We start from the raw sequence: 26,961 nt of genomic DNA on the forward strand, positions 1-26,961 counted from the left end.
TCCATAGCCACATACACACTGTTTTAATTCTCCACTGCTGCTCTTGTCTCTATACATGCCTAATAATGAATGGTTTGCATTCAGGTTGAAGTTAGAAAGGCTGTCTAGACTTTAGTCCAGAGATACAAAACTGGCCAAAATTTTGTCCTGACATATTTGGTCTATACAATGTTTTAAAATGTTTGGATTAAATTAGGAAAATAGGTGATTTAAATTTACAGAACATTGTAAATCAATTATACTTTAATAATTTTTTTAAATACATGATTTTATACAAATAACCAGATTTCATGTTTCTCTTGAAAAGTAAGAACTGGCAACATGTTATAGTGTTGACTTGAGCTGAGCAGTGCGGGCCGTTTATCTTAGGCAGGACATAAACACTCTACTTTGAAGAAGTCCCTACCCGGACCCCTTCACTTACATGCATATCTTTTTGTAAGAATGCTGGTTTCCAATATTTGATTTAATCTTACTATAACATTAAAGTAAGGACACTGGAGTCACATCACTTAAATGATTCCTGTACACTGAAATAATGGTCAAGAGATAATTAGTGGCAGAGTCTGAATTATAATTCATATCATTCACTATTAATCCACTAATACTGTGAATAAGAAGACTTGGCATTTTGTCCTGGCGCCACCCTTTCTAGATCTTAATTTCACCAACATTTGGCTTTCCTAGTCATAAATTGAAATTAATAATACTGATATAATGTGATTTTGTTGCAAAGATTGTTGTCATTGTCAGATTCATATCTGCAAAGAAATTCAGAACATTTCTAATGACACCTTTCTTATTGCAGCTAGTACATCTTTATTTCTTGTCCTTCATATAAAGTGGTAACATGTTTTAATGAACTTCTCTGGCTTTAACATGGCTATTGTGATTTTTTTGTGGAGCAGCATTGATATTCATTATCTTGATGTAGTTTTTGTAGTAAAAGCATTTTTGCAAATGACCTTTTTTAGTTTCAAATGATAGCCATTTTTCTATAAAAGTAATCCATGTGTCAGTCACTGTTTACTTATATAAATACTTTTGAAAGTGTTGAGTATTTGTTATGAATTATTGAGATAAAATTGTATGTACTTTTAATATCAACTGATTTTGTATTTTTCTAATAAAATTATTTTAGGAATAATCAATAACAATAAAAATGAGAATGTTAAGATCTGAGTGTTTATTAGCATAATAAGATTTAACTCAGAGAACTTAAGAATAATGAAATAATACCACTGACTAGTGCCTGATACTGAAGGTTTATTAGCTTAAACGTTTCTCTGCTTTAAAACTTGAGTTTTATTATGTTACATTTAAAGAGTGTTTAATTTAGTTTTATTTTTTCAGAGCACCTTCAAGTTTAAATCTGAGAGTGATATTCATTTGGCAGAACATCATAAACAGGTTCTGTATGATGGGAAACTTGCAAGTAGTATCGCATTTACATATAATGCTAAGGCCACTGATGCTCAGCTATGCCTGGAATCATCACCAAAGGAAAATGCATCAATCTTTGTGCATTCTCCACATGCTCTAATGCTCCAGGTGGGTGAATAGTAGCTTTGTCTTAGTGTTCTCATAAGCACTGTGCCTTTATTTTACATATTAAACATTGTTCATCTTTCTTTTTTGTCTTTCTGATATTTTGATGACATTTTTCCTTCCCCCCTTTTTTTTTTGGTAGTATATTTTACCTTGGTCCTGTTTCCTTAGGAGGAGATCTGTCTTTTCTGTTGTACTATATGTTCTTAATTTTTGAAAATAAAATCAGTGAATTAGCTGAATAGTTGTAGATACAAAAAAATACTTTGCTTTAAGAATATAAAATTCCCTAACCTAAAAATTACCTGAGTGCCTTTAAATCCATTAATAATATCTTTTATTCTAAAGTATATTTTGAGTTATAGCTTTGTATTTTAAATATAAACATTTATTAAATTGAGTTCAAATTTAAAAATGGTTAGCAAAGATATTTCAAATTTTTATTGTATATGTGTATAAAAATTATATAATTGAGGGCCTTCGAATTGAGGGCCTTTGTCTATTTTATTTAATTTTCTTACAAAGTTATTTGGCGTAAGGAAATAGTGATAACATTATGCTTCAGAAAGTTTAATAACTATTTTTGTTTTGGCACATAGGATGTGAAAGCTATAGTAACACATTCAATTCATAGTGCAATTCATTCAATTGGAGGGATTCAAGTGCTTTTCCCACTTTTTGCACAACTAGACAATCGGCAGCTCAATGACAGTCAGGTGGAAACAACTGTCTGGTAAGTTTTCTTTAAATATGTAATTTATGATTTTTTTAGATGTTTAGATTATGCATGGTGCACTTGGTGCTGTGTAAATGTATTGTAATATTGGTTTTTATCCTTGAAGTGCTAATGAAAGTTTCTTTAGGGGTAAGGTAGATACATATTTACACAGTATAAAGAAGCCTGACACTTAGATTTTTATAACCACCAGGGAGTAGCTTCCCTGATACTAAATAAAAAATCCTTACCTGGTGTAGCATAGTGACTATAATGTGTAATTGAGGAAAAGTGTTATCCTGACCTTACCCTTTGTAAATGTTCAGGGTTCAGATTGTCCATGAATCCTGTCAGGTTAAACATCATTACTAGGGCGAAGTTTACTCTCAAGAATAGTATTTAATAAAGTTGCATAATTTATGTCTTAAATACTGGTATTATTCTATAATACTGTTATCATAAGACTAGCACAATATTAATTGAAAGTAACTTTTTAAATATATGGTTCATCTGAAAACCTAAATCTAACCAGTGGAATATTCGTATTTATATAAATTCAGCATCTTCTAATTAGGTTGATTTCATATGCAGTTTTTATAGTGCTTTTTTTAAAATTAAAAATACACGTACATCAAAATCTGATTTAATCTTATATCAGAATCATATATGTCATACATTATATAAAATTTACAGCTATTTTGACTGTGTACATTGCTATGTTTGGAGAACTTAAAGGGAATGTTATTTAGGTAGACATAGTTTTTACTCCAAAAGCAATATAGGAATGCTTCATTAGTATGTACACATTTACCTGAGAGTCTTCGTAGTTTATCCAGTTTTGAAATTGTGGAAAAATTAGTGAGTGAAACTAAGATGGGAAAAATTTAAAGTTCATTGAAATGTTCAATGAATATGATTTTCCCATTAATTATGTAAATTGGGTGCTAACAAAATGCCGTTTTAGTATTGCTGATAGTTTTGTCCCTCTGTTGGGACCATCTTCATGTAAAGTATAAATGTGGCCTGTACATTCTCAAGAGTCAGCTCCCTTCCATGAGTCATGCTTTCTTTTATATCAACATGGTGTAAAGGTGGGAGTTTTGAAGTAAAAAGGAATCTTGAAGTCACATCCTGCTGAGATATTACTTTTAATGAGATTTTACATGTCTTTATTGGGAGGCAGGTCAGTTTAGTGGAAAAATGAGACTTTAAATTCCAGTCCTGAATTTAAATTAAAAATGCTTTGCTCTTCATCATCTAAGTGAAGCAGTACACATTAGGATCAGTAATTTAAAACTTAGTAAGTCCTGTGAAGAGAAGTTAGAGATGAAGTAGCAATTAGAAAACTCAATCTGTAATTTAAATTTTTTTGTGAATTAATATTAAGTCCATAATTATTTTAACCTGAAATGTAATATTTTACTTTGTATAGAAAAATTAGAAAGATTATGCAGTTTGAAATGTTATAACTAAAATGATCGTAATAATTTTTATCATCATAAGTAGTTATTATAAACCCTCAGTGCTAAAACCATGTTTAACAGGTTATCTGGTCCATTCATCCAAGGTACATGGTTATTTTTCATTGCCTGTCTTCAAACTCATTTTAGTGTTTGTATTATATTTTGGTATTTAAATTGTATTTATTTCATCATGGAAAAGGGGCTGTGAGGGGTCAGCATTCTGATTTTCATTTTGATATGTTTGTTTTTAGTTCTTTAAATCATTCATCTTAATTTTTCCATGTTAACAACTTTAACTTTTTCAGTGATATATATATGTGTATATATATTAGTTTATAGTCAGTAGAAAACATATAATAAGAAATACATGGCTCTTCTTTTTAATAACAATACATACCCAATTCTAAGCTACCCTGTGTTCACTTGTGCTACTTTGAATTCTTACCTAAAACTTTTTCATTAATTATTTCAAAGCCTTTGGTGTCTGAGCTCTTTAGTGGACAATTCTGTGTATCAGCAATGCAGTCTTTTGTTATGTTTGGAGTTTTGCACCATAATAGACAAGTGTGTATGTCAGTAATACTATCTCTAGGTTTTTAAAATGTTAGAGGCAGGTTGTTAAATGGGACATCATCCTCTACTTGAAGGACACAGATTCTTAGCTTTAGGCAAGTGTTGATATAACTTCTTATTTTCTGGCCATGTCATAAATTTATATTTATGAGTAAGATCTTAAAATATGATATGTCATCTAATTTTTGTCAGTTTTAAACTGTGCTAAATGAATGAGAATCTATTTAAACTTTATAAAATCTTCCAGATAAAATTTTATATACTCATTTTTGGAAAAATCTATTTGTATGATAAATACATACCCCAAATTGCAATATTATCTAATTCTTGATTATTTTTTGGAGAAATTGAGGTAAGATCTAAAATAATTTAATTCTTTGCCTTCTGTGTTTCAAGCTGAAATATCTTGGTTCCTCTGTATTCCTATGTACTATCCTTCACTCAGAAGTCCCTGCTTATGAAATTTTGTTTCTATAAGCCTCACCTCTGATGGCATTACTTTATTATTGTTATAATCATTAATAAGTATATATAGGGGCTTTATATTAAATTATTTATTGAAGGAATAATCTGATTTTTAGAGCCTTTGGAATAGGCTTTATTTGTGCAAGAAAACCTTTGTGGCTTTGTTTTATCATGAAAACTACATTTTATAATTGTTGTGTGTATAGACTTTCGAGTTAGAGAGACTTGGATTCAAAGCCCTAGTTTACTGTTCATTATTAATGCAACTTTGAGTGTATTATTAATGTTTTTTGTGCTTCAGTTTCTACCATTGTAAAATTATAATAATGATAATTGCTCATTGGATTATTTAAGTGCAATAAAATATGTAGATTGACGTAGTTGGCACTCAGTACATGACGGTTTTGTTATGATGGTGACAAATTGATTTGGTTATTTATAAGATTATCTTAAATACTGCAGTTATATATTTAAAATTTATATTATCAGTCTTAGAGATTGGTTATTATACTAGGGGCCATATTACTTTATATTGGAACTTTTCTGCCAATGATTTTATTTACAATAGAGAATTACTTATTTAAGTGATGAAGTAGAACTTAAATTTTTAATTTCAGCTTTGATGAAAACTGTTTGTAACTATGTATCCATTTTCTAGATATAGTGGTTTAAAATTAAGGAATATGTTAACGCAGGTTTTGAAGCAGTACCAAGTTAAAGAGAGCCTGCAGGGTTTTAGGATGATTTTCCTTTAGCTGGATTTTGGATTTTGTAGCAACCCCTCTAGTATTTAAATCTCTAGGAATAATACGGTTTTATTTTGCTTTTTCTTTTAACCCGTAGTTTAGCCCTTTATAGTGAAACAGGCAAGAAAATGAACCAGAAAAGGAATAGATAAGTGTTACTGAACCATTGGGTTAAATAGTTTGTGGCAACATATATTTTTAATGCAATTTGTTTTTAAGTAAGTAAATTAGGCTAATATGTAGTTGTTAATGATGATTTCAATCTACTCACAGTGATTCTCAAGTGCTGTGATCGCCGTGAGTAATTCTGCTGGCTGATCAAAGCTTTTGGGAGTTGTGTCACTCCTCGGGGATGAATACTGTTTTGTATTGAACTGGTTGATCCCACTATTCTGTCCAGTTGCCGGAGAGCAATAACTAAACAAATTGCCTTTCACCAAACATTTAATAAATATTTAATGACAAATGAACAGATATTTAATAAATGATTTCAAGAATTGTAACTCCAATCTTGAAATAATGATACGATCTTTGTATCTTATGTCTAGGAATGGCTCTGTAGTTAGAAATTGTGGTTTCCTTTGATTTGGATGATTATATATATGGACTATAAATGACATTTTTTCTTTGACTTGATCCCAGGTTTTGGGGGTGTATATTTGATGTAGAAATTAAAAATTTGCATTTTCTGTCGCAAGATATATATAGGCTTTTGCATATCAGATGGTTAGAAATACACCAAGAAAGCAGTTCTCATTAAGAGACAGTGTATGCAATGAGCACGCCCTCTTTTGGTGTCAAACAGACTAAGGGTCAAACTGATATTCTTTTAAGTACTATCTGTTCTTAGGTGATGGGCTGTCTGAGGGTGTGTAGGAGGCAAAGCATTTACTGAATACTTACTTTGTTCCAATAGCTGTTCAAAATTGTATTATCTCATGTAATCTTGTTCAGCCGATGAGGAAGAGAAAAATTAAGTATCTTGCTCAAGTTCATAGAGATTTAAGTGGCAGACTGGAGCCAGAATTGTAATACTGAAACCCCAACTCCAGAGCTCTCACCCTGAACTACCATGAATAGCTCTGAGATCACCTTTGCAAGCTTAAAATGATTTTAATAATGCCGACTTTATCCGATTGTGATAAGAATTAAAATAAGAGTATACGTGAAGTATCTATCATAGCATCTGGTACATACTAGGCATTCAATGAGTTTCCTTTATTTCTTCAGTAAATTTTACATAGTCTGTTGGTGCAATGGAGCTTTAAATTTACTTTTAATTCTGCTTTAACTCAGATAAATTTTATAAACTAAAAGTCAACTTCAAGAAATAATTTAAGTGAATTCTTGTTATTATATAAATATTTTTCTCAGAAAAGTATTATTTTTGTTTTAAAATATGATGCAAGTTGTTTGACAGACTTCTTGATGGAATATAAGCCATAAAAGTTTTAGGAAATCCCATAAAGCATTTATGTCTGTGATCCTATAATTAAAAATCTTCTTGTAATGTGAATATTTATGACTCTCTAATTTGTTTAGTGGACTTAAATCCAGATTTGTTTCTTAAAATTATCTTGCCAGGCAAAGTTATTCCAGTAATTATCTTGAATTTTATAGCTCCCTTAATAATTAAAATTTTCATTATAAAGTCTTGATTAGCACTGTCCTCATATTGCAAACCAATAAAATTACCTGGAAATTTCAGCATTGTCTATCAACCCAAATTTCCTCTTATACTTCAAAGTGACATAAAAATCCTTCTTCTGACCATGTTTCCTGATTTTTAGTCAGGGAAGAGTGCCTATTATACACATTATATATATGCACATTATATACATGTGTATATATGTTAAGGGCATAATATATGCACATTATATATATGCACATTATATACATGTATGTATATTATATATACATAACTGACATAAAAAATGAAATATGATTGCTTTTGGTAGTGAAGAAAATGAAATAAATACATTTTGGAGTGAATGTCTCTCTTGTAGAGTTTGTTGTTTATATATTAGAATCATTATTCTGGTTTCCAGAAGTATTTGAACATTTAAAAATGTACATCTATAGTATCATATTTTCTTTATTTTATTGATATTTTTCAGAAAAAATGTACATCCCTCACTTCTTTATATGCATATTTGCTACTTTGCCGTCTTTTTTAGTTTACAAAATTAGTAATGAAAATATTCTTTAAAGTGAAACAGACACAAAATGATTTGATGTGTACTTTCTGCTACTACTATTAAAGGAGAAAAACTAATAATAATTTGTTTAGTGAGATTTAACTAGAGTAAAATGGAATTCATATTGAAGTAACTATGCAAATAACCTAAATAAAAATTAAAATTTAATATTTTGCCTGAAACATAGGGAAATTATCGTGTGATATTCAAACAGCCTTCTGTTCTTTGTCGGGCAAGTCCTCTTTACTTCATGGATCCTTTGCAGATGATGTTTATGGTCCATCTGAGTTTGTCAGCTTTCAGCGAGAAAGGACATTTTGTTTCTTTTTAGATTTACAACTTGAGATCCATTGACTTTTCAAATAAAGCTTCTTCCTTTAGTCCATTTTAATGTGTTTTTTCATAATAACTGACTTTAAATTTCCTTTAAATTTAATGAAGTCTCTTTTTAATGCTGTATTACTTTTTCTGTTTCAGTTTTTTTTTTTTTTTGTCTTTTCGAGGGCCATACCTGCGGCATATGGAGGTTCCCAGGCTAGGGGTCGAATCGGAGCTGGTAGCCGCTGGCCTAGGCCACAGCCACAGCAACGCGGGATCCGAGCCGCGTCTGCAACCTACACCACAGCTCACGGCAACACTGGATCCTCAGCCCACTGAGCCAGGCCAGGGATTGAACCCACAACCTCATGATTCGTTGTCGAATTCGTTAACCACTGAGCCATGACGGGAACTCTCTGTTTCAGTTTTCAACACACAGTTTTGCTCTGTAAATTTTTCCTGCCATAGAGTAAGGCTTCTGTTTTATCTTGACCTCAAACAAACAAACAAAGAAACAAAAAGACATCTTCTGGTAAAAGGGTAACTGCAAATTATTAGTTGCAAGAATTTTGGCAACCAAGGTTCCATCTTTATGGAATTTGTTGCCTTAATTTTCCTCTAGTTTGCATATCCCCATCCTTTAACTTTCAATATTTTAATCATATTTTATAACTGAAGGCATTATTTTATTTATGAAATAGCATTTCTTTAAACTTTTCTATGCCTTTGCACTTCATTCATTTTTATTTTAATGATATTCATGTGATCTAAAACTCAAATATTATTGCCGTATGACTGAATATCCCCAGTTCATTCTCAGAAGCCCAGAGTATTTCTGGTGGCAGTTGGGTATAAGTTCCATAAGTTTTCATGCTTTCTTCCCTTTCTTTCTCCTGGATACTGATGACCATTATATACAGCGGGTGGAATTAATAAGGCATCATCAGGAGATTCTAATTAATTTTTTTGTGAGATTCTAGTTAATTTCACATTGTAACTTTATAGCTTTTATTTTATTTTGTTTCTGGATTCATGGTCTTATTACCTAGGTGGACAACTCCCAGAGTTTTTTCTCTAGCTGCCTTCTGTTTAGGTTCACAAACCCAAACTATGTGAGAAGTATCTCTAACTCAACATGCTCCAAATTAAAATTAGTAACTATCTTTTCTGTACATTTTCTATTGCTTTTGACATTATTTTTATTTTTAAATTTTTAAGTTAGTTTTTATTTTTCTTGAAGACTTTCTAAGTTTTAGGTTTACAGTAAAATGGAAAGAACCCGATTTTTCACATACTTTCTCTCCTTACAAATATAACCCTTTCCCTTATTATCAACATCAATTACCAGAATCATACATATATATACATATACATGTGTGTGTATATATATATATTTCTCTTACCAAGAATGAACCTAAACTGATAGGTCATCCTCAGCCAAAGTCTGTAGTTAATTATTAACTCTTGGTGTTGTACATTTTATAGACTTGGACAAAAGTATAATGACATATATTCATCATTTTAATATCATAAAAAATATATTCACTGCCCTGAAAATCCTTTGTGTTCTACCCTTTCATACTGCCCTCAGACAACTGCTGATCTTTTTATTGCCTCAATAATTTTGCCTTTCCTAGAATGTCATATAGTTGAAATTACACACTATGCGGCCTTTAGATTGTCCTTTTTCGCTTAGTAATATGCAGTCAAAGTACCTCCATATCTTTTTATGGCTCATTTCTTTTGGCACCAAATAATCCATTGTCTGAATGCACCACAGTTTGTTTATTCATTCATCTACCGAAGGGCATCTTGTCTACCCTTCTTTTTCTACTTTCCTAAGGTAAAATTTTAAAATTTTTTCTATATATACATTATAGAGGTCTGAGTGCTTAATTCCAATATTTGGAGGGGTGGTTTTCTCCTCACACCACCAAGGAATTTTCTATGACACTAGCTGGGTATCCTATCATTTAACCTCATTCTGACACAGCATCAGATTCCGCAGGTTAAGGACTCACTCTCATAAGACTGCCCCCGCCCCCTTCCGCTGCTAGTTGCAAGCCCCGGCTATCACTTAGGCTTCTGAACAACTAACTACAAATTGTTCCTGGGAGTCCAGTAATAACCTCCTCCTTGGATTTGCAAGTCCAGGTTGTTATGTGTACTTCAGAGATTCCCACTATCCACTCCTCAGATTTGATTACTTTGCTAGAGTGGCTCACAGAATTTAGACAAACATTTTACTTACTGGATTACTAAGATATTATAAAAGGATATGATAAATGGTGCAGATGGACATCAGGTAGAAGAAATGCTTAAGGCAAGGTATGCAGAAGGGGTACAGAGTTTCCATGTCCTTCCACTACCCTTCCTGTACCTTCCATTACCTTTCCAGTACCTCCATGTATTCATAGACCTGGAAGCTCTCCCAGCCCTGTGCTTTATTAGAGGCATAATATTTTAGCTAAGTGAATTTTATTATACTTAAGGTTGTACAGCCATCATCACAACCCAATTTTACATTTCCGTCCCAAACCCCCAGCCCTTCCTCCCCCAACCTGTCACTTTTGGTAATCATAAGTTTTTCAAAGTCTGTGAGTCAGTTTCTGTTCTGCAAAGAAGTTCACTGTATCCTTTTTTTTTTTTAGATCCCATGTATAAGTGATAGCATATGATGTTTGTGTTTCACTATCTGATTAATTTCACTTAGAACAATAATTTCTAGGTCCATCCATGTTGCTGCAAATGTCATTATTACATTCCTTTTTATGGCTGAGTAATATTCTTTTTCTACTCCTCTGTCGATGGATATTTAGATTGCTTCCATAGTGCTGCAATGAGTAATGTCCATACTCTTTTCCATAGCTGTTGCGCCAGTTAACATTCCCAGCAATAGTGTAAGAAGGTTCCCTTTTCTCTACACCCTCTCCAGTGCTTATTGTTTGTAAACTTTTTGATGATGGCCATTCTGCTTGGTGTAAGGTAGTTTTGATTTGCATTTCTCTAAGGATTAGTGATGTTGAACATCATGTCATGTGTTTCTTGGCCATTTGTTTGTCTTCTTTGGAGAGCTGTTTGTATAGATCTTGTGCCCATTTTTTGGTGGGGTTGTTTGTTTTTTGGTATTGAGCTGCAGGAGGTATTTATATATTTTGGAGGTTAACCCCTTGTCAGTTGCTTCATTTGCAAATATTTTCTCCCATTCTGTGGGTTTTTCTTTTCATTTTGTTGAGGGTTTCCTTTGCTGTGCAAAAACTCCTAAGTTTAATTAGGTTCCATTTGTTTATTTTAGTTTTTATTGTCTGATGGTCTAGGAGGTGGATCTGAGAAGATACTGCTGTGGTTTATGTCATATAGTGTTTGTCTTATATTTTCCTCTAAGAGTTTTATAGTATCTGGTCTTATATTTAGGTCTTTAATCCATTTTAAGTTTATTTTTGTGTATGGTATTAGGGAGTGTTCAAATTTCATTCTTTTACAAGTAACTGTCCGGTTTTCCCAGCACCACTTATTGAAGGGACTGTCTTTTCTCCATCGTGTGTTCTTGTCTTCTTTGTCATAAATTAGTTGACCATAGGTGCATGGGTTTAATTCTGGGCTTTTTATCGTGTTCCACTGATCTCTATTTCTGTTTTTATAGTAGAGGCATATTGATTAAATCATTGACTGTTAGTGATCAAACTGAAATCTACAGTGCTTCTCCCCTCCCTGGAGGTGGGTGTACATGGGAGGGTCAGACTGAAAGTTCCAACCCTCTAATTGTACATTTGGTTGTGTTGGCAGCTAGTGCTCATATTCTAAGTGAGTTCCAAAGAATAAAATCCAGTTTTAAAAAATGAGCAAAAGACTTGAACAGACACTTCATTAACATGACAAAAGACATTTTATTGCTCTCATCTCTTATGAAATTTCAAGAGTTTTAGGAGCTCTATACCAGAAATGGTGACCAAGAACAAATATTTATTTATTTATTTATTTACTATTTCTTAGGCCGCTCCCGCAGGATATGGAGGTTCCCAGGCTAGGGGTCGAATTGGAGCTGTAGCCATTGGCCTATGCCAGAGCCACAGCAACGCGGGATCCGAGCTGTGTCTGCAACCTACACCACTCACGGCAACGCCAGATCCTTAACCCACTGAGCAAGGCCAGGGATCGAACCCGCAACCTCATGGTTCCTACTCAGATTCGTTAACCACTGAGCCACAATGGGAACTCCTATATTTCTTATTTTAAATAACAGTATCACAGCATTCACTTATATAAATTTTCCAGTAATCATTGCTTTCATTTTATTCCACAAATTTTGATAAGTTGTGTTTTCATTTTAATTTCATTCAAAAATTTTTAATATCTCTTTAAGATTTCTTCTTTGATACATGTTATTTAGAAGTGCACTGTTTAATGTTCACATTATGGGATTTTCCAGTTATCTTTCTGTTATTTATTTTTAGTTAATTCCATTGTAATCTGAGAGTAGACATTGAGTAATTTCCATTATTTTAAATTTGTTAGATATATTTGATGGCCCAGAATGTGGTCCATTTTAGGGAATGTTCCATGTGCATTTGAGAGGAATGTTTATTCTGCTGTGATTAGATGAAGTAATATAAAAATATCAATTATCTCCAGCAGTTTGTTACTCTTGTTGAGTTCAGCTATGTCTTAATTGATTTTCTAACACCTGTACTTGTCCATTTCTAAGAGTGGGTATTGAAATCTCCCACTATGATAATGATTTCATCTACTTCTCCTTAAAATTGTAGAGGTTTTTGATTTGCATAGCTTGATGCTCTGTTGTTAGATGTACACCCTTCAGTATTGTTACGTCTTCTTGGAAAATTGATTCTTTTTTTTTTTTTTTTGCTTTTTAGGGTCATATGCTATGGCGTATGGCAATTCCCAAGCCAGGGTCAAATTGGACCTGCAGCTGCCAGCCTGCACCACAGCTCACAGCAATGCCAGATCCTTAACACATTGAGTGAGGCCAGTGATCCAACCTGCATCCTCATGGATATTAGTTGGGTTCATTGTCCACTGAGCCACAGTGGGAACTCCCAGAAGGTTGATTCTTTTTTATCATCATCTAAAGCTGGGAAAAAGGCAAGGGTTGATATCCTGTGGAAACCACCATTGGGGCTGGTGTTCTTTCACTGAGTATAATAATCTTATGAATGTCACAAAACAAGAGTTTTCTAGCTTCCTACTTGCAAAATGTATTACACTCAGTGAAAGAACATCAGCCCCAGTGGGGGTATCCACAGGAAACCAACCCTTGCTTTTTTTCCACAAAGGCCTCAGGTATAACAGGGCTTATAGAGCTGCATAGCCATCAAATGCTGTGTGTGTTCTAGATGCTTGCTGTGAGCTTAAAATAGTGCATAGCCTGCTACGAAGATACCTGCATGACAGCAGTTTTACAAAAGACACAAACAAGGGGCTTCTAACTCGCTGCTTGCAAAGTATATCACACTCAGTGAAAGAACACCAGCCCCAATGGTGATTTCCACAGGAAAGTAAGAATAAAGGCCCTCTCTTCACTATAGTGGAAATGCTGGCTAGGCAGATAACTGCAAGATAGGAAGCTCACAAATGGCACACAACAAGAGGCTTCTAGCTCCCTACTTATAAGTGTATTATTACACTCAGTGAAAGCACACCAGCCTCAAAATGTGTTCTCCATGCTGGAAAAGGCTGATGTGGTATGAAAAGGTGCTCTATTCACTATAGTGGAAATGCAACCCATAGTGGAAATGCAGCCTATAGCTAGCTAGGCCAATACCCAAAATATAGCAAGATCAGAAATGGCAAAAATCAGAGGTTTCTATCTACCTACTTGCAATTGTATTACACTTAGAATAAGAAACCTGGTGGTTTCCACAGGAAAGCAGACTTTGCCTTTTATTCACATGGGACTCAGGTGTATCTAGGCTTATAGAACCGCTCTGCTGCCAAATGCTGTATGTGCACTAGATGCTTGCAGTGGGCTGATGTAGTTTGGAACACACTCAAAATGTGTTCTCCATGCTGGAAAAGGCTGATGTGGTATGAAAAGGTGCTCTCTTCACTATAGTGGAATTGTAGCCCCTAGCTAGCTCGGCTGATACCCTCATGATAACAAGATTGCAAATGGCACAGACGAGAGGCTTCTAGCTTCCTACTTGCAAATTGTTTGCCTCTCACTGAAAGATCAGTGCCAATGGTGGGTTCCACAAGAAAGCAACCATTGCCTTTTCCCCAAATAGGCTTCTGGTATATTTAGACTTATAGAGCCACTGAGTTGCCAAATTTGTGTAACCTAGAGGCTTTTAGTGAACTTAACCAGCTAGGAACACAGTCAAACCGTGTTCGCCACTCTGGAAAAGGCTGATTTTGTATGAAAGGCACTCTCTTCACTGTTCCTTCTTTAGTCTTCTTCCTATATGTAGATCTGTGTTTCTGATCTATATTATTTTCCTTCTCTTAAAGGATTTCTTTTAGCATTTTTGGATGGGTTTTTATTTGATGTTTGCTTGTTTTTTGTAAGGCATGTCTATTTGAAACACATTTACTCAAATTTTGTTTGAGAAAGTCTTTATTTCTCCTTCACTTTTGAAGAATAATTTTGCAGGGTACAGAATTTGAGGTTGATTTTTTTTTTCCTCTCAATGTTTAAATGTTTCACTCCATTCTATTCTTGCTTGCATGGTTTCTGAGTAGAAGTTGGATATAATTCTTAGCTTTTTCCTGCCATAGGTAAGATTGTTTTCTACCTTCTGGCTTCCTTCGTGAATTTTCTTTGTTCTCTTTTTAATCTTTGTTCTCTCTGGTTTTGGGTTTTTGAGGAGTCTGTTGATATCTTCTCTAGCTGAAGTGATTTTTCCTCAGCCTTGTCCAGTCTATTACTAATAAGCCCATCAAAGGCATTCTTCATTTCTGTGACAATGTTTATTGCTAGCCTTTCTTTTCCTTTCTTTATAAAGATTTCCATATCTTTGCTTATGTTGTCCATTTATTTTCTCATGCTGTCTATTTTATTCATTAGAACCCTTAGCATATTAATCATAGTTTTAAATTTCTTGTCTGTTACTTGCAACATTCCAACCATGTTTGGATTTTATTCTTTCATTGTCTTTTCAAAGTTAGTTTTTGCATTTTGGGGTGCCTTGTAATTTTTTCTTGATAGTCAGACATGATGCACCTGGTTAAAGGAAGTGCTGTAAGTTGTCCCTTAGTAATGTGGTGATGAAGCATCCGGGAGAGGAGGCATCCTGTAGTCCTGTGATTACATCATAGTCTTTTGGTGATCCTGTGCCTCTGGACTGTGGGCTTCATGAGTGTTTTTTTAGTTCTATTCAACCCACTTTTGTAGGGAAAGATGACTAGAGCTAGCAGCAGTTGGACTTTGCCTTCCTAGGTCAGTTAGGCTTTCATAATATCTCAGCAGGCTATGCTTGGTTAACTCATTTCTCCTGAGGGCAGGCCCTATTAAGAATAGAGTGCTCTGGTGTATTTAAAAATGGTTCCTTTCCCTTCACTTTCTGGAAGCCTGAGAGAATTTTCTTCTGATATGTACTATAGGAACCTTGTTGAGTTTCCAGAGATAAATCTTGTAATAAATGTGGGGGCCTCTCTGAGACTGTGGGAGCTGTATAAACACTGAGCTTTCAGCAATTCATCAATTATAGGTCAAGTTTTTCTACCTATGCACTGGTTTGCATGGAACTCACCACTTGTGCTTCTCTGCTCTGACAACTAATGACTCCCTGTAGTTTCTTATCCATCTCTCCAATCTTGAGGGTATTGGTTTTCCCTTGTTCTCCCTTCTCTTAGAAGAATTATCAGTTTTTCAGTCTGTTCAGGTTTTTATTTGGTAAAATGAACTGGTGGCTCCTTAAGTTCAGAACCAGGAATCTTTTCATTGCTTTGTTTTATCTTTCTTATTTTTGGTTTGCCCTGGATGTGGGTAGAATTGTTGAAGTGCACAGCAGAGTGAATAAACTGAAGGCCTAACCTTTTGACAGCAAAACTCAAAAAGAGGACCCCAGAACTGAAAATTATCAGAGAAATCACAGAAAGGAAAGAACTTGGGAAGGTAACTATAGAATTATGTATGAATTCATCCCTGAGCTATATGTGCATGGATCTGATCCAAATCAGAGGTCCTGGCCAATGTAATAAGGCAAGATAAAGAAACAAAAGTCATACAGATTGGAAAGGAAAAAATAGAACTGTCCCTTTTCATACATTACATGGTTGTCTATTTAAAACATTTTTAAGAAATTAGCACACAGAACTCTAGCACTAGTAAACAAGTTTAGAAATTTTGCAAGATACAAGATTCTCACACAAAAATTATATGTTTCTGTATTAGCAATGTATAGTAAGAAACCAAATTAAAAATACCTTTAAAATACTTTCAAAAATTTATATATTTTCGAGACCTGTACTGGATCTGTATCCTGAAATGTATAAATTACTGATGCATAGAACTATTTTTCTACCCTTAGATTGCTTTTTCACTTTTGTCAAAAATCAGTTGTCGATATTTGTATGTGGCTATTTCTGGACTCTTTTCCACTGATAACATGTGTCTGTCACTTGGCTAATACCATGCCATCTTCTTTATTGTAGCTTTATGTTGTTTTAAAGTCAGGTAAGTATAATTCCTCCAACTCAATTTTTTTCAGAATCATTTTAGCTATCCAGGTTACTTTGTCTTTCCAGATAAATTTAATAGACTTTGTCCATATCAACAAATTCAGCCACAATTTTCTCTGCTATTGTGTGAAATCTATAGATCAATTTAATGACATTTTTACTATGTTGAGTCTTCTTATACGTGAACACATTATATCATAATTTTATTTAGGACATTGATTTCATCAGCAATTTTTATGCTAAAAATAAACCTCAACCTCTCATACCTTATTAAAAATTAACTCAAATAGCAACTGTAAATGTAAAATATAAAGCTATAGAACTTTCAGAAGAAAACATAGGAGAGAATCTTTGTGATCTAGGCTAGGCAAAGCCATTTTAGACGTGACGCTAGAAGTCTAATGCTTAAAAGAAAAATTTGATAAATTTGACATTGGCTTCATCAAAGTTAAAACCTTTTATTCTGCAAAGACATAAAAAGACATAATACAGATTTATGGTACATGTAGAAAATAACTGATTTGACAAATGATTTATATCAAGAGTATATTTAAAACTCTCAAGTATTGGTAGTAAGAAAGCATAAAATCCAGTTTTTAGAAATGGTCAAAAGCCTTGAGAAGACATTTTTCAAAAGTGGATAAGGATGTCAGAATATCACGTGAAAAGATGTTCATCATTAAGCAATATATTTTAAACATTATGAGATGCAAGTACACACTTATTAGAATGGCCAAAATAAAAAATACTCACAGTGTGAAGTACTGGCAAGGATGAGGAGCAACTGGAACATGTTACTGGTAGGATTGCCAGGTGGTACAGTTCTGGCAGTTTGTCATAAAATTAGGCATACACTTATATAATTCAGCCTTTTTCCTCTTGGGTTTGTGTTTGTGAGATATGAATTACAAATGTTCATACATTTATGTGAATGTTTGTAGTAATCCTATTCACAGTTGCTGTAAACTAGATACAACTCAAATGTGCCCAAACTCTAGTAGTCTATTCACATAATGGAGTACTATTCAGAAATTAAAAGAAAAGAAAAACTCTTGACATATGCAGCTACTTGGAGAATTTCAGAGACAACTTTTTGAGGTCAAGGAGGACTTATTAAGAAAATTAACTACTGTGTGATTCTATCTCTATGACATAACTCAAAAAGTCAAAAATACATCCATATGAGAGAGAGGTATTTACCCAAGTTTGTTTTGGCTGTTGGGAGAGTGTGACTGTAAAAGTATAAAGAGATGTACTGTATATAAAACAGATAATCAACAAGGACCTACTGTATAGCAAAAGGAGCTCTACTCAATATTCTGTAGTAACTTAAATGGGAACGTATCTAAGAAAGAACAGATGTATGTATATGTATAACCGAATCAGTTTTCTGTATACCTGAAACTAACATAGCATTGTAAATCTACTATACTTCAATAAAAAACTAAAAATTAAAATGAATGTAAATAAAATTGAAAATTAAAAAAGTGTGAATGGATAGGATAAATGAATGTGTGTGTGTGTGTCTGTATCTTGACTGTAGTGGATTTGTAAAAATCTAAATATCTATTTGTAAATAGATATTTACAATCTAAAATCTAAATATCTATTTGTAAAAATCTAAATATGTATAATTTCCAGAATTATACACACACAAACACAAATGAAATAAAGAAGTTGGTTTTATTGCATGATCATTTTTAAATGAAATTCATTATGAAAAGGATAGAAATTTCCTTGACTTAGGTAAAGCCTAAGTATCAAGTGAATATTTCATTTTTCTATGGTGTAGCTACCTATTTTAATACTTATTTATTTGGCACCTTCGTCACTTATAGGTTATACTTTTAATCTTGCTTCTATGAAATAGTCTGGGGCTTGGCTGGAAGTAGAGCCAGCACCCGGGGACTGGCTGGCCTCTCTGCTATGCATGTTTTGTTCTTGAGTATACATATATAGTTAAGATAACCTATTTGTCATTATAACCTGTTTGTTCTTTGAAACTTTGAACTTCTTAGGCCTCAAGCAGTTATATCGTTAAATTTGTAAAGTACTCATTTATCAGTAGATTTTACATGGTTACTATAGTGGTGCTGCCACTTCCAGAAAGCTTTTTAAAGGGCCTAGGACGTTTAGAGCATTGTAAGCGAATATTTGTTGGTTGGGGTTAACTTATAAACTAGTAAGCTTTGAGAATTACTTCTTTTACGTTGGAGGCTTTTAATAAATATGTATTGGTTATGTAAAGAGAATTATGAATAAAGCTGATCAAAAGGCTGTTTGGTTGTCAAACTATGGAACTACTCCTAATTATTATATACTAATACTATAAGAGGTCTGGAATTAATTCCTTTACATGTACAAATTTTTAAACTTCATTTCATCATAAGACATATTTCAATCAAATTTTATAAATGTCTGATTTTTTGCTATAATGTATTTTGTCAGAAATAAAGTAGGCTGATGAGACGTAAAGATTAAAATCTGTTACCAGATGAAGGAAGGTTAAAAAGTGTTACAGCCTAACTTTTAAGAGGACCTTTGAAGAATGTTCTTAAATAGCTGTGACAGTGATGGCAATTCAATTATGAGGCTGCTTGTCTCCTTATCAGGCTGAAAGAAAAGGCAGAGGTTACTGAGGAGCGATTTCATGGCTAAGGGAGGCTTAGTGATTTCATGTGCTACCCAGTGTATTTCATCTGTCCTCACATTTTTATTGTACTGCATTTCACTGTTTTTCTTATTTGACTCTGCAGATGAATGTGTTTTACTTATTTCGGCATGTATCTCCACTTGATGTCTGAACTGATGAATGTGACAGTTTCTTGTATTAGGGTTTATTGCCTAGGTAGGCAGTTAGGCAGTGGTCTTTTGAGATATCATATTCAGGAATACATTGTCTAAAAGTGACTGACAAATGTACCTGGAGTTAGAAACTTTTGGTTTGGACTTTTCTAATTTGAACTGTGAAGGAATTTAACTCTTCTAATTTATTGTGAGATTTTTTTGTGTGTGTGTTACTGGAAATTACTTATGTCGTGTGAAATTATCTTGGGTATGGACTTGAGTTGATTTCTTTTACAGTTTTATTCCTGCTATGATCACTCTCATCTTTGAGGAATTTTATAGTGAAAGAACTAGCATAGAAATTATGGTATTAGATATTTTACATATTTTGGTCATCTTTTGCAAGATATCAGTATTTCTTCATACTAAATTAGGCTTCCTAAGAGATGAGACTTTATGAAAAAGTCAAAAGGTTTTTCCCCTTTTACTGGTACTTTAATACTTTTTGGAACTTAATCTAACTGAGAATTTATTCTAAAAAAATTTTTTTTTTTTTTTTTGCCTGTAGTGTTTCTGAAGGGATTAAAAACACCTTTATGTGAGAGATGTGTTGAATTTTAGAGGGAATCTTTAATTTTTACCTTATTAATTCCATTATTCTTAATACATTTAAATAGCCCATCTAGCTGAGGTACTTTGATTATTTCAGTACAAAAAAACCCTGAAAAGCCAGTACTGTAACAACTGCCTTTGAACTGAACTTAGGTTGTATCTTAATCATTTTAGTTTTAAATTTGTTCTATCTTTATGATAAATTATGTCTTTAAATAATAAAATACTCAAAGATAACAAAACTTTTGGGATCACATTACATGAGTTATCTACATTAGTTACTTTTTTAAAAATATTGAACATTGAAATAGAGAAAATCAAGTCAAAATCTATATTTCCATAAATTTTAATGGATTCTAGATACAGTACATATTTTTTCATTAGGAACAAACATGAGTCATGTTCATAGATAGTTATTTAATATTACCAGGTATTTGTGGGCCAAGAACTTTGTGATAATTCTTTAATAACATGGACCAGAAAGCTCTAGCAAGAATATAAATATGCTAAGTCATTAGAAGTATTGTTATATTACTTCCTTCATTTTTCTTAAGTCCTAACCCTTTATTAGCATGATATTTAAAGTAAATATTATTTCCTAATTTAATTGAAGCTTATTAAGAATCAGAAGATAGTAATTATTTGAAGAAGTAACCCTACAGATAGATTAATAGCATCATGTTCCTTAAAAGGAGACAGGATTAAAAACCCTTTTCCATTCCTAGAGTAGAATTGCTACTTACCAAACATATATTACAGTACTGTCTATTGAAAAGTTTAGCAATTTTACTTTGAGATAAAATTTAAATACTTTTTTGTCTATCCAGTAAAATTTTCCTGTGAAAATACGTTTCTAGGTATTGCTATACTTTTCAAGAGAATGTTCTATGTTGTGTATACCAGTTTTGGCTGACACAGATACTTGATTTTTGGTTTATCCTATATATTTAGATCCTCTACAGATGAACTGATGTGTCTAGACAGGAAGTGGTATGTAGGAGATATAGGAATGGGCTGAAGTATCCTTTATATTTGCCTTTGTATCTAGGGGAGTTGGAAATAGGCAAGAATGGAGAGAAATTTTGTATGGCAGTACACAGAATTTTGCAAGTTTATTGTGAGCCCTGCAGCAATCCGATGCATTTTAGTTACTGGTAAGTTTGTTAAATTATGTTTGAAAATGTACCTCTTCGAAGATGGCCAACTATTTACTATTAAGTCCACCATGTCAAATATACTTATTTTTAAAGATTTTTTGAAAAGATGTAGTATTGCTATTGCATTGGGGTTTAGGTATAAATTAAAAATATTTTGTTAGCAAATGCATTTGACTTTTCACTTGTTAAAGTTGAAGTGAAATTAACATTATATGGATAGTTGTATATTAATATTTTGGAATGATAATTTTCTGATTTTGTAATAGAACCCCTCTGTGTTTACAAGTCTGAGTTAATTAGATGTTTGAGAAAGAGTAGTCCTGATTTTGTAATAGAACTCCACTATGTTTAGAAGTTTGAGTTAATTCATTAGACTTTTGAGAAAGAGTAGTCCTAATGTAAAATAAAAAAACCCATGGCATCTTTGTAATTTTGTATGGTTTTATTTAGGAGGGCGATTTATCCTAAGAAATGCTTTTTTGCATTTTTTTTTTCCCATGGACCATAGGGACCCTATGTAGAGAGGCATTTCTAGTCTTTCTTTTTGGCAGGGATGTTAGGAGTCTTAGTCATCTTTCCCCCTAAATCACTAATTTAGGTACAGGTAAGAATTCCATGAACAAATTAGGAAGTTGTGTAATCTCTATGCGGTAGTTTTCTCTATTCTTTTCAAACACTTAGGCAGACGTATTATGTGTAATCGTCCTTAAGCAGTTAACTTGTGAAGTGGCTTTGACTATTGATACAATTCATGTAAAATGGAGTAGATTGCTTAATAGCTGTTCTTTTTTACAGAAACATTAAAAAAAAAATCCCAAGACATTCCTTGGTAGTTGTCTTTTTCTTGTAAATGTCTGTCTTTGACTTTAGGACAAAGTAGAAGAGTATCCTTGATTTGCAGTACTAGTTTACTGGGGTTTTTTGTGGTTTAAAGATAGAGGGCCAGTTAATATAACTGAGTTTTAATTTCTTGTAATGAAGTACTTTATTTACAGATATACTATAATTTTTTCTAGGTGATATCATGTAATCCATTAATCTTAATTTTTATAATGATAATAATGATGCTATTTTTGCTGTTGATTCTTTTTATGAGAATATTTCTGGTTTGAACAAGAAAAGCTGCCTTATCAGAGAATTGTGTTGTCAATCCTATTGAAACCTGAAGAGCTAGGATTAATCCAGAAAACAGAATAACTTTAATTTTGAACCTAAATAAATTTCAAGTTTTCCTCATTACCAAAGTCCTTAATTTTAAGAAGAAAGAAGTTTTTTTAGCATTTAAAATATATTTAGAAGTTTATGTGAATGTAAATAGATAATTTGGGGTACAGTGTAAAGCAGTGTAAATAGATATTTTAATTGTTGATAAAGTCTGGCTTATAGTCATTTATTGTTATAAACTGCAGTAAGCATATATAATGAAGAAATATATACTTTACTAATTAGGAATGCTATCATGTATAAATGCTGCTGGTTGAAAATTGTTTTATTGTAGTTTTGTGAAGTAATACATTAACCAAGCTTAACTTAGTGCAGTCATTTATTCTCCTTTTGTTTCTTCCTTTGTTCCATATGCATATCAAGTGATTTATCTTTGGCACATATCTTTGGGTGCTTTTATGTGTTTGTGTCTACATCGTGTAATTAATTACCACTTTTTATTTCAATATACATAAATCATCTTATTTTCTTTGCTCTCATAAACTTTCCTGAGGGCATATATAGGTATAAGTAATACATCGCACATGTTTCTGGATATTTAAATGTATATAAGTTGTTTTTGAAAAATTGGTCTAAATGAAAAGCTTATTTTAAAAAATAGGCCTATTTTTCCAAAGAAATATTGTGTACATAGTTATACTTCTCTAAGATAGCATGTTTTTCAGATGAGTATTATGATAAAGTGTTACGGAGAACTGCAGTATTTGTGGGTGTGTTTCTTATGTTAGATTTTGTTGAAGCAGGAAATATATGTGTAAAGATAAACTTTGATGTTTTACCTTGGAATGCTAAAAAAAAAAAAAACTCCACAGCTGTGTTTCTATATAATGTTTAATTTTAAAGAAAGAAAACTAATTTTCTCATGCTTGTGAGAAAATGTATTCTTGCATAATGTAAGATATAATAGAAAAATAGAGATTAGATTTGAATATGCTTGTTACCCTTTTGGAATAATAAAATACAAAAATGGAATACTATGTTTATGGTCAAAAGTTGATGATTATATAATGGAATTATCTGTACTTTACATGCAGTGCTACTCTTTTGGCATTCCTGGTTGAACTACTTAAAAGTTCAGTAGCCATGCAAGAACAGATGCTGGGTGGAAAAGGCTTTTTAGTCATTGGCTACTTACTTGAAAAGGTAAGTGATATGTATTGATGATTTTATTGGGTAGCTTTCACAGATGGACGACTGACAATCACTATTTATATTTTTTTCTATGGTTTCTCTTTCCATTGACTGTGCAGAGGATATGTTATTGGTCCATTCGCTAACATCTTTATATTATGCACTTGGACGTATGTGTAGACATTGAACTAAGTTGTGTGTTAGAAATCTATATAATTAAGACATTTTGTGTAAAAACAGAAACTAAGGAGAAATTATTTTCTCTACTTTTATTTGAAATTAGAAGTATTTTAATTCTTTTTTCCGATTGTGTCTTTGCTATTTTTACATTCAAACTAAGCTTCTTACAAATTTCATCAATTTTAGTTTAAATGGATTTACTGTTTTTGCGGTATTATACAGTTATAAGGTAAAAAAATGCATATTTTGTAGCACAGAAACACTGTATTTTGCTTTGTTCCTGCTTTTAATATATTTGAATATTTAAAGCATCTTTTGTAATCAATACATAGTGTAAATAATACAAATTAGGTGGATTTACTTTTTCCCATCTTGTGTCATTTGTGGTGGTTTTTTTTTTTTTTGTCTTTTTGCTATTTCTTTGGGCCACTCCTGCGGCATATGGAGGTTCCCAGGCTAGGGGTCGAATCGGAGCTGTAGCTGCCAGCCTACACCAGAGCCACAGCAACGCGGGATCCGAGCCGCATCTGCAACCTACACCACAGCTCATGGCAATGCCGGATCGTTAACCCACTGAGCAAGGGCAGGGACCGAACCCGCAACCTCATGGTTCCTAGTCGGATTCGTTAACCACTGCGCCACGACGGGAACTCCTGTGGTGTTTTTTTGCTTCTTTGCTTTAGTCACAAATATACTATTATGGTAATGAGTGCTGATTTTCTGATTATGGTCCCACAAGAGTTTGGTTGTATCATGTGGCGTCCCTCAAGTAAACTGGGATGTCATAAATAATATTTTGCCTTAAGAAATATTTATCACCATCATTAGCTTCCAGACCTTTTCTTATCAGTTAAATCTAACATTCAGCTGCTCTATAAATAGAACTGTGTAAGAAATAACAGAGGTGAGACCTCAACTAAGAGGAATAAACTTATTTTTCCCTTGTGAAATAGTATTTAGGGGACTTTTGGAAATAATTTTCTTAACCTCGGGTTTTTCTGTATTTAAAGTTCTTCCAAACTGTGTTCCCTTTGAAACAAGTACTTTTCTTTCTTAAAGGATTAGTCGTAGAGGAGAGGTAGATTATTAAATAGATTGATTATAGGCAGCATTTCTTTATTGAGATAATTTTTTCAGTAACATTATAAAAATTTTCATTAAGGATATTTGATTTTTTTTAATCATGGAAAACTATTTTCCCTTATCTAGAATATTAAGAATCACTTAAATATTTATGTTAAATTATATTTTGCATGAATTAGATATTATTAAATACCTTTGTAACACTACTGTGTATGACAAGATTGTTGTCAGGAGCTACCTCTTGAATATACTTTTCATCTGTTTATGAGAGTTTACTAGGATAATTTTAAAGTGAGCATTCTTTCACACTTAAATCTTAGCTTAAAATTAGAAATTTGAAAGGTCTGCAAATCAAATAAAAAACATTACATTTTTCTTCTTTCTCATAATTGGTATTCTTAAAATCATGCTGTCAATTTATTAGGTATAAAAATATTTTTATGTGTTTTTAATTTGCATTTTTTAGATTTTGAATAAGATTGGACATATTTTGGAGTTCCCATTATGGCTCAGTGGTAACGAACCCGGCTAGTATCCACGAGGACTTGGGTTTGATCCGTGGCTTTGCTCAGTGGGTTAAGGATCCAGCGCTGCCATGAGCTGTGGTGTAGGTTGCAGACACGACTGGGATATGGTGTTGCTGTGGTGTAGGCTGGCAGCTATAGCTCCGATTTGACCCCTAGCCTGGGAACTTCCATATGCCACGGGTGCAGCCCTAAAAAAAAAAAAAAAAAAATTAGACATATTTTCATATCCGTTTATTGAAAAAGCATTTTTTTTCTCTTCTGTAAAGCACTTAAGTCCTTTGCCAACTTTTCTATTTCCTTCCAAGAACCCCACTCTTAGGCAACTTGTAATCTACTTTTGTCTCTATGATTTTGAGTATTCTAGGTATAAGTGGAGTCATATAATAGTTGTCCATTTGAATCTGACTTATTTTACTTAGCATAAAGTTTATGTAATTCATGCTGTCACATGTAGTAGATGTTCACTCCCTTTTAAAGCTGAATGATATTGTATTGTGTGCATATGTTGCATTTTGTCTAACCTGTCCATAGACATTTGTGTTGTTTCTGTCTTTAGCTCTTAGTTCCTATACAAATTCTTGTGTGGATATTTGTTCTTATTTCTCTTGGGTAGATACTTATGAATTTATTTGTTGGGTCCTGTTTTAACTCTAGGTTTAACCATTTGATGAACTGCCAGGCTGCTTTCCAAAGTGGCTCCATCATTTTACATTCCCATTAGCAGTGTATGAAGTTTCCAGTCTTTTCACATCCTTGGCAACCCTTGTTATTACCCGCTTTCTTTTTTTTTTTTTACTCTGTTCTTCCTGGTGGGTGTCAAATGGTTTATTACTTTGTATTTGCATTTCTGTAATATCTAATGTTGTTAATCATCTTCTCATTTACTTATTGGCTATTTTCATATTTCTTTATGAAATGTTTATTACAGAGATGATTTAAAAATTGGTGTCCTGGCATTTGATTCTGGAAACCTTTTTACTTTTCTGTTTACACTTTACTCTGTTTGAGTTTGGCATTCCCTTAGCTTTCCTTATTCTGTAAATACTAATCACTCTCAAATGTCTATCTTCAACTATAACATCTCCTTTTAGTTTTAGTCTCTGTGTTTGGCTCCACTTACATGTTTAATAAGCTTAACAGTTCAAAATTAGCCAAACTGTTACCTTTGATTTTCCTCTCAAATCTTTTGTTTTTTAGTCTTCTCTTAGTTACTAGCATTACCATTCACAAGTAGTTCATACCAAAAATGTTAATTCTTTTTAACTTATTTTTCACATGCTAGATCTAGACTGGCAGAAAATTATCTTTGCTTTAGTATTAAAACATTCAGAATCAGTGATTAGTTCCTACATACCAGTCTACTCCTTTCCATACTCATTCGTACCATCTATTCATACCAATATCATCTTTCCCTAGGTACCCACAGTCCATTTTTCACTTGCAGTCAGAGTAGTCCTTTTAAAATTTTCCAAATCCCACTAGTCCATCCTTCTCAAAATAAATTTGTACTTCTGGTGACATTGTCTCTCACCATTCTCATTCTTTCTTTCTGTGTTGCAGTCAGCTTTGTACTGACTGTATAAAGCCCTGTTTG

The 26,961-nt window shown here is 32.9% G+C and overlaps 1 protein-coding gene across 8 annotated transcripts in view; it reads left to right on the forward strand.

Moving 5' to 3' along the window:
- NBEA (neurobeachin) overlaps positions 1–26,961 on the forward strand; it is a 636,767-nt gene that overhangs the window by 122,675 nt on the left and 487,131 nt on the right. For 7 of the 8 annotated variants that reach the window (XM_047756277.1, XM_047756280.1, XM_047756278.1 and 4 more), the window contains exons 9-11: positions 1,354–1,551; positions 2,148–2,281; positions 23,481–23,589. In XM_047756277.1, the coding sequence (XP_047612233.1) occupies positions 1,354–1,551; positions 2,148–2,281; positions 23,481–23,589 (441 nt within the window). Of the gene's footprint in view, positions 1–1,353; positions 1,552–2,147; positions 2,282–21,113; positions 21,220–23,480; positions 23,590–26,961 lie in introns of those variants that run through there. The other variant, XM_047756282.1, reaches the window with a different exon arrangement.

Source organism: Phacochoerus africanus, chromosome 13 (genome assembly GCF_016906955.1).
Source record: "Phacochoerus africanus isolate WHEZ1 chromosome 13, ROS_Pafr_v1, whole genome shotgun sequence".
NCBI classification, from domain to species: Eukaryota; Metazoa; Chordata; class Mammalia; order Artiodactyla; family Suidae; genus Phacochoerus; species Phacochoerus africanus.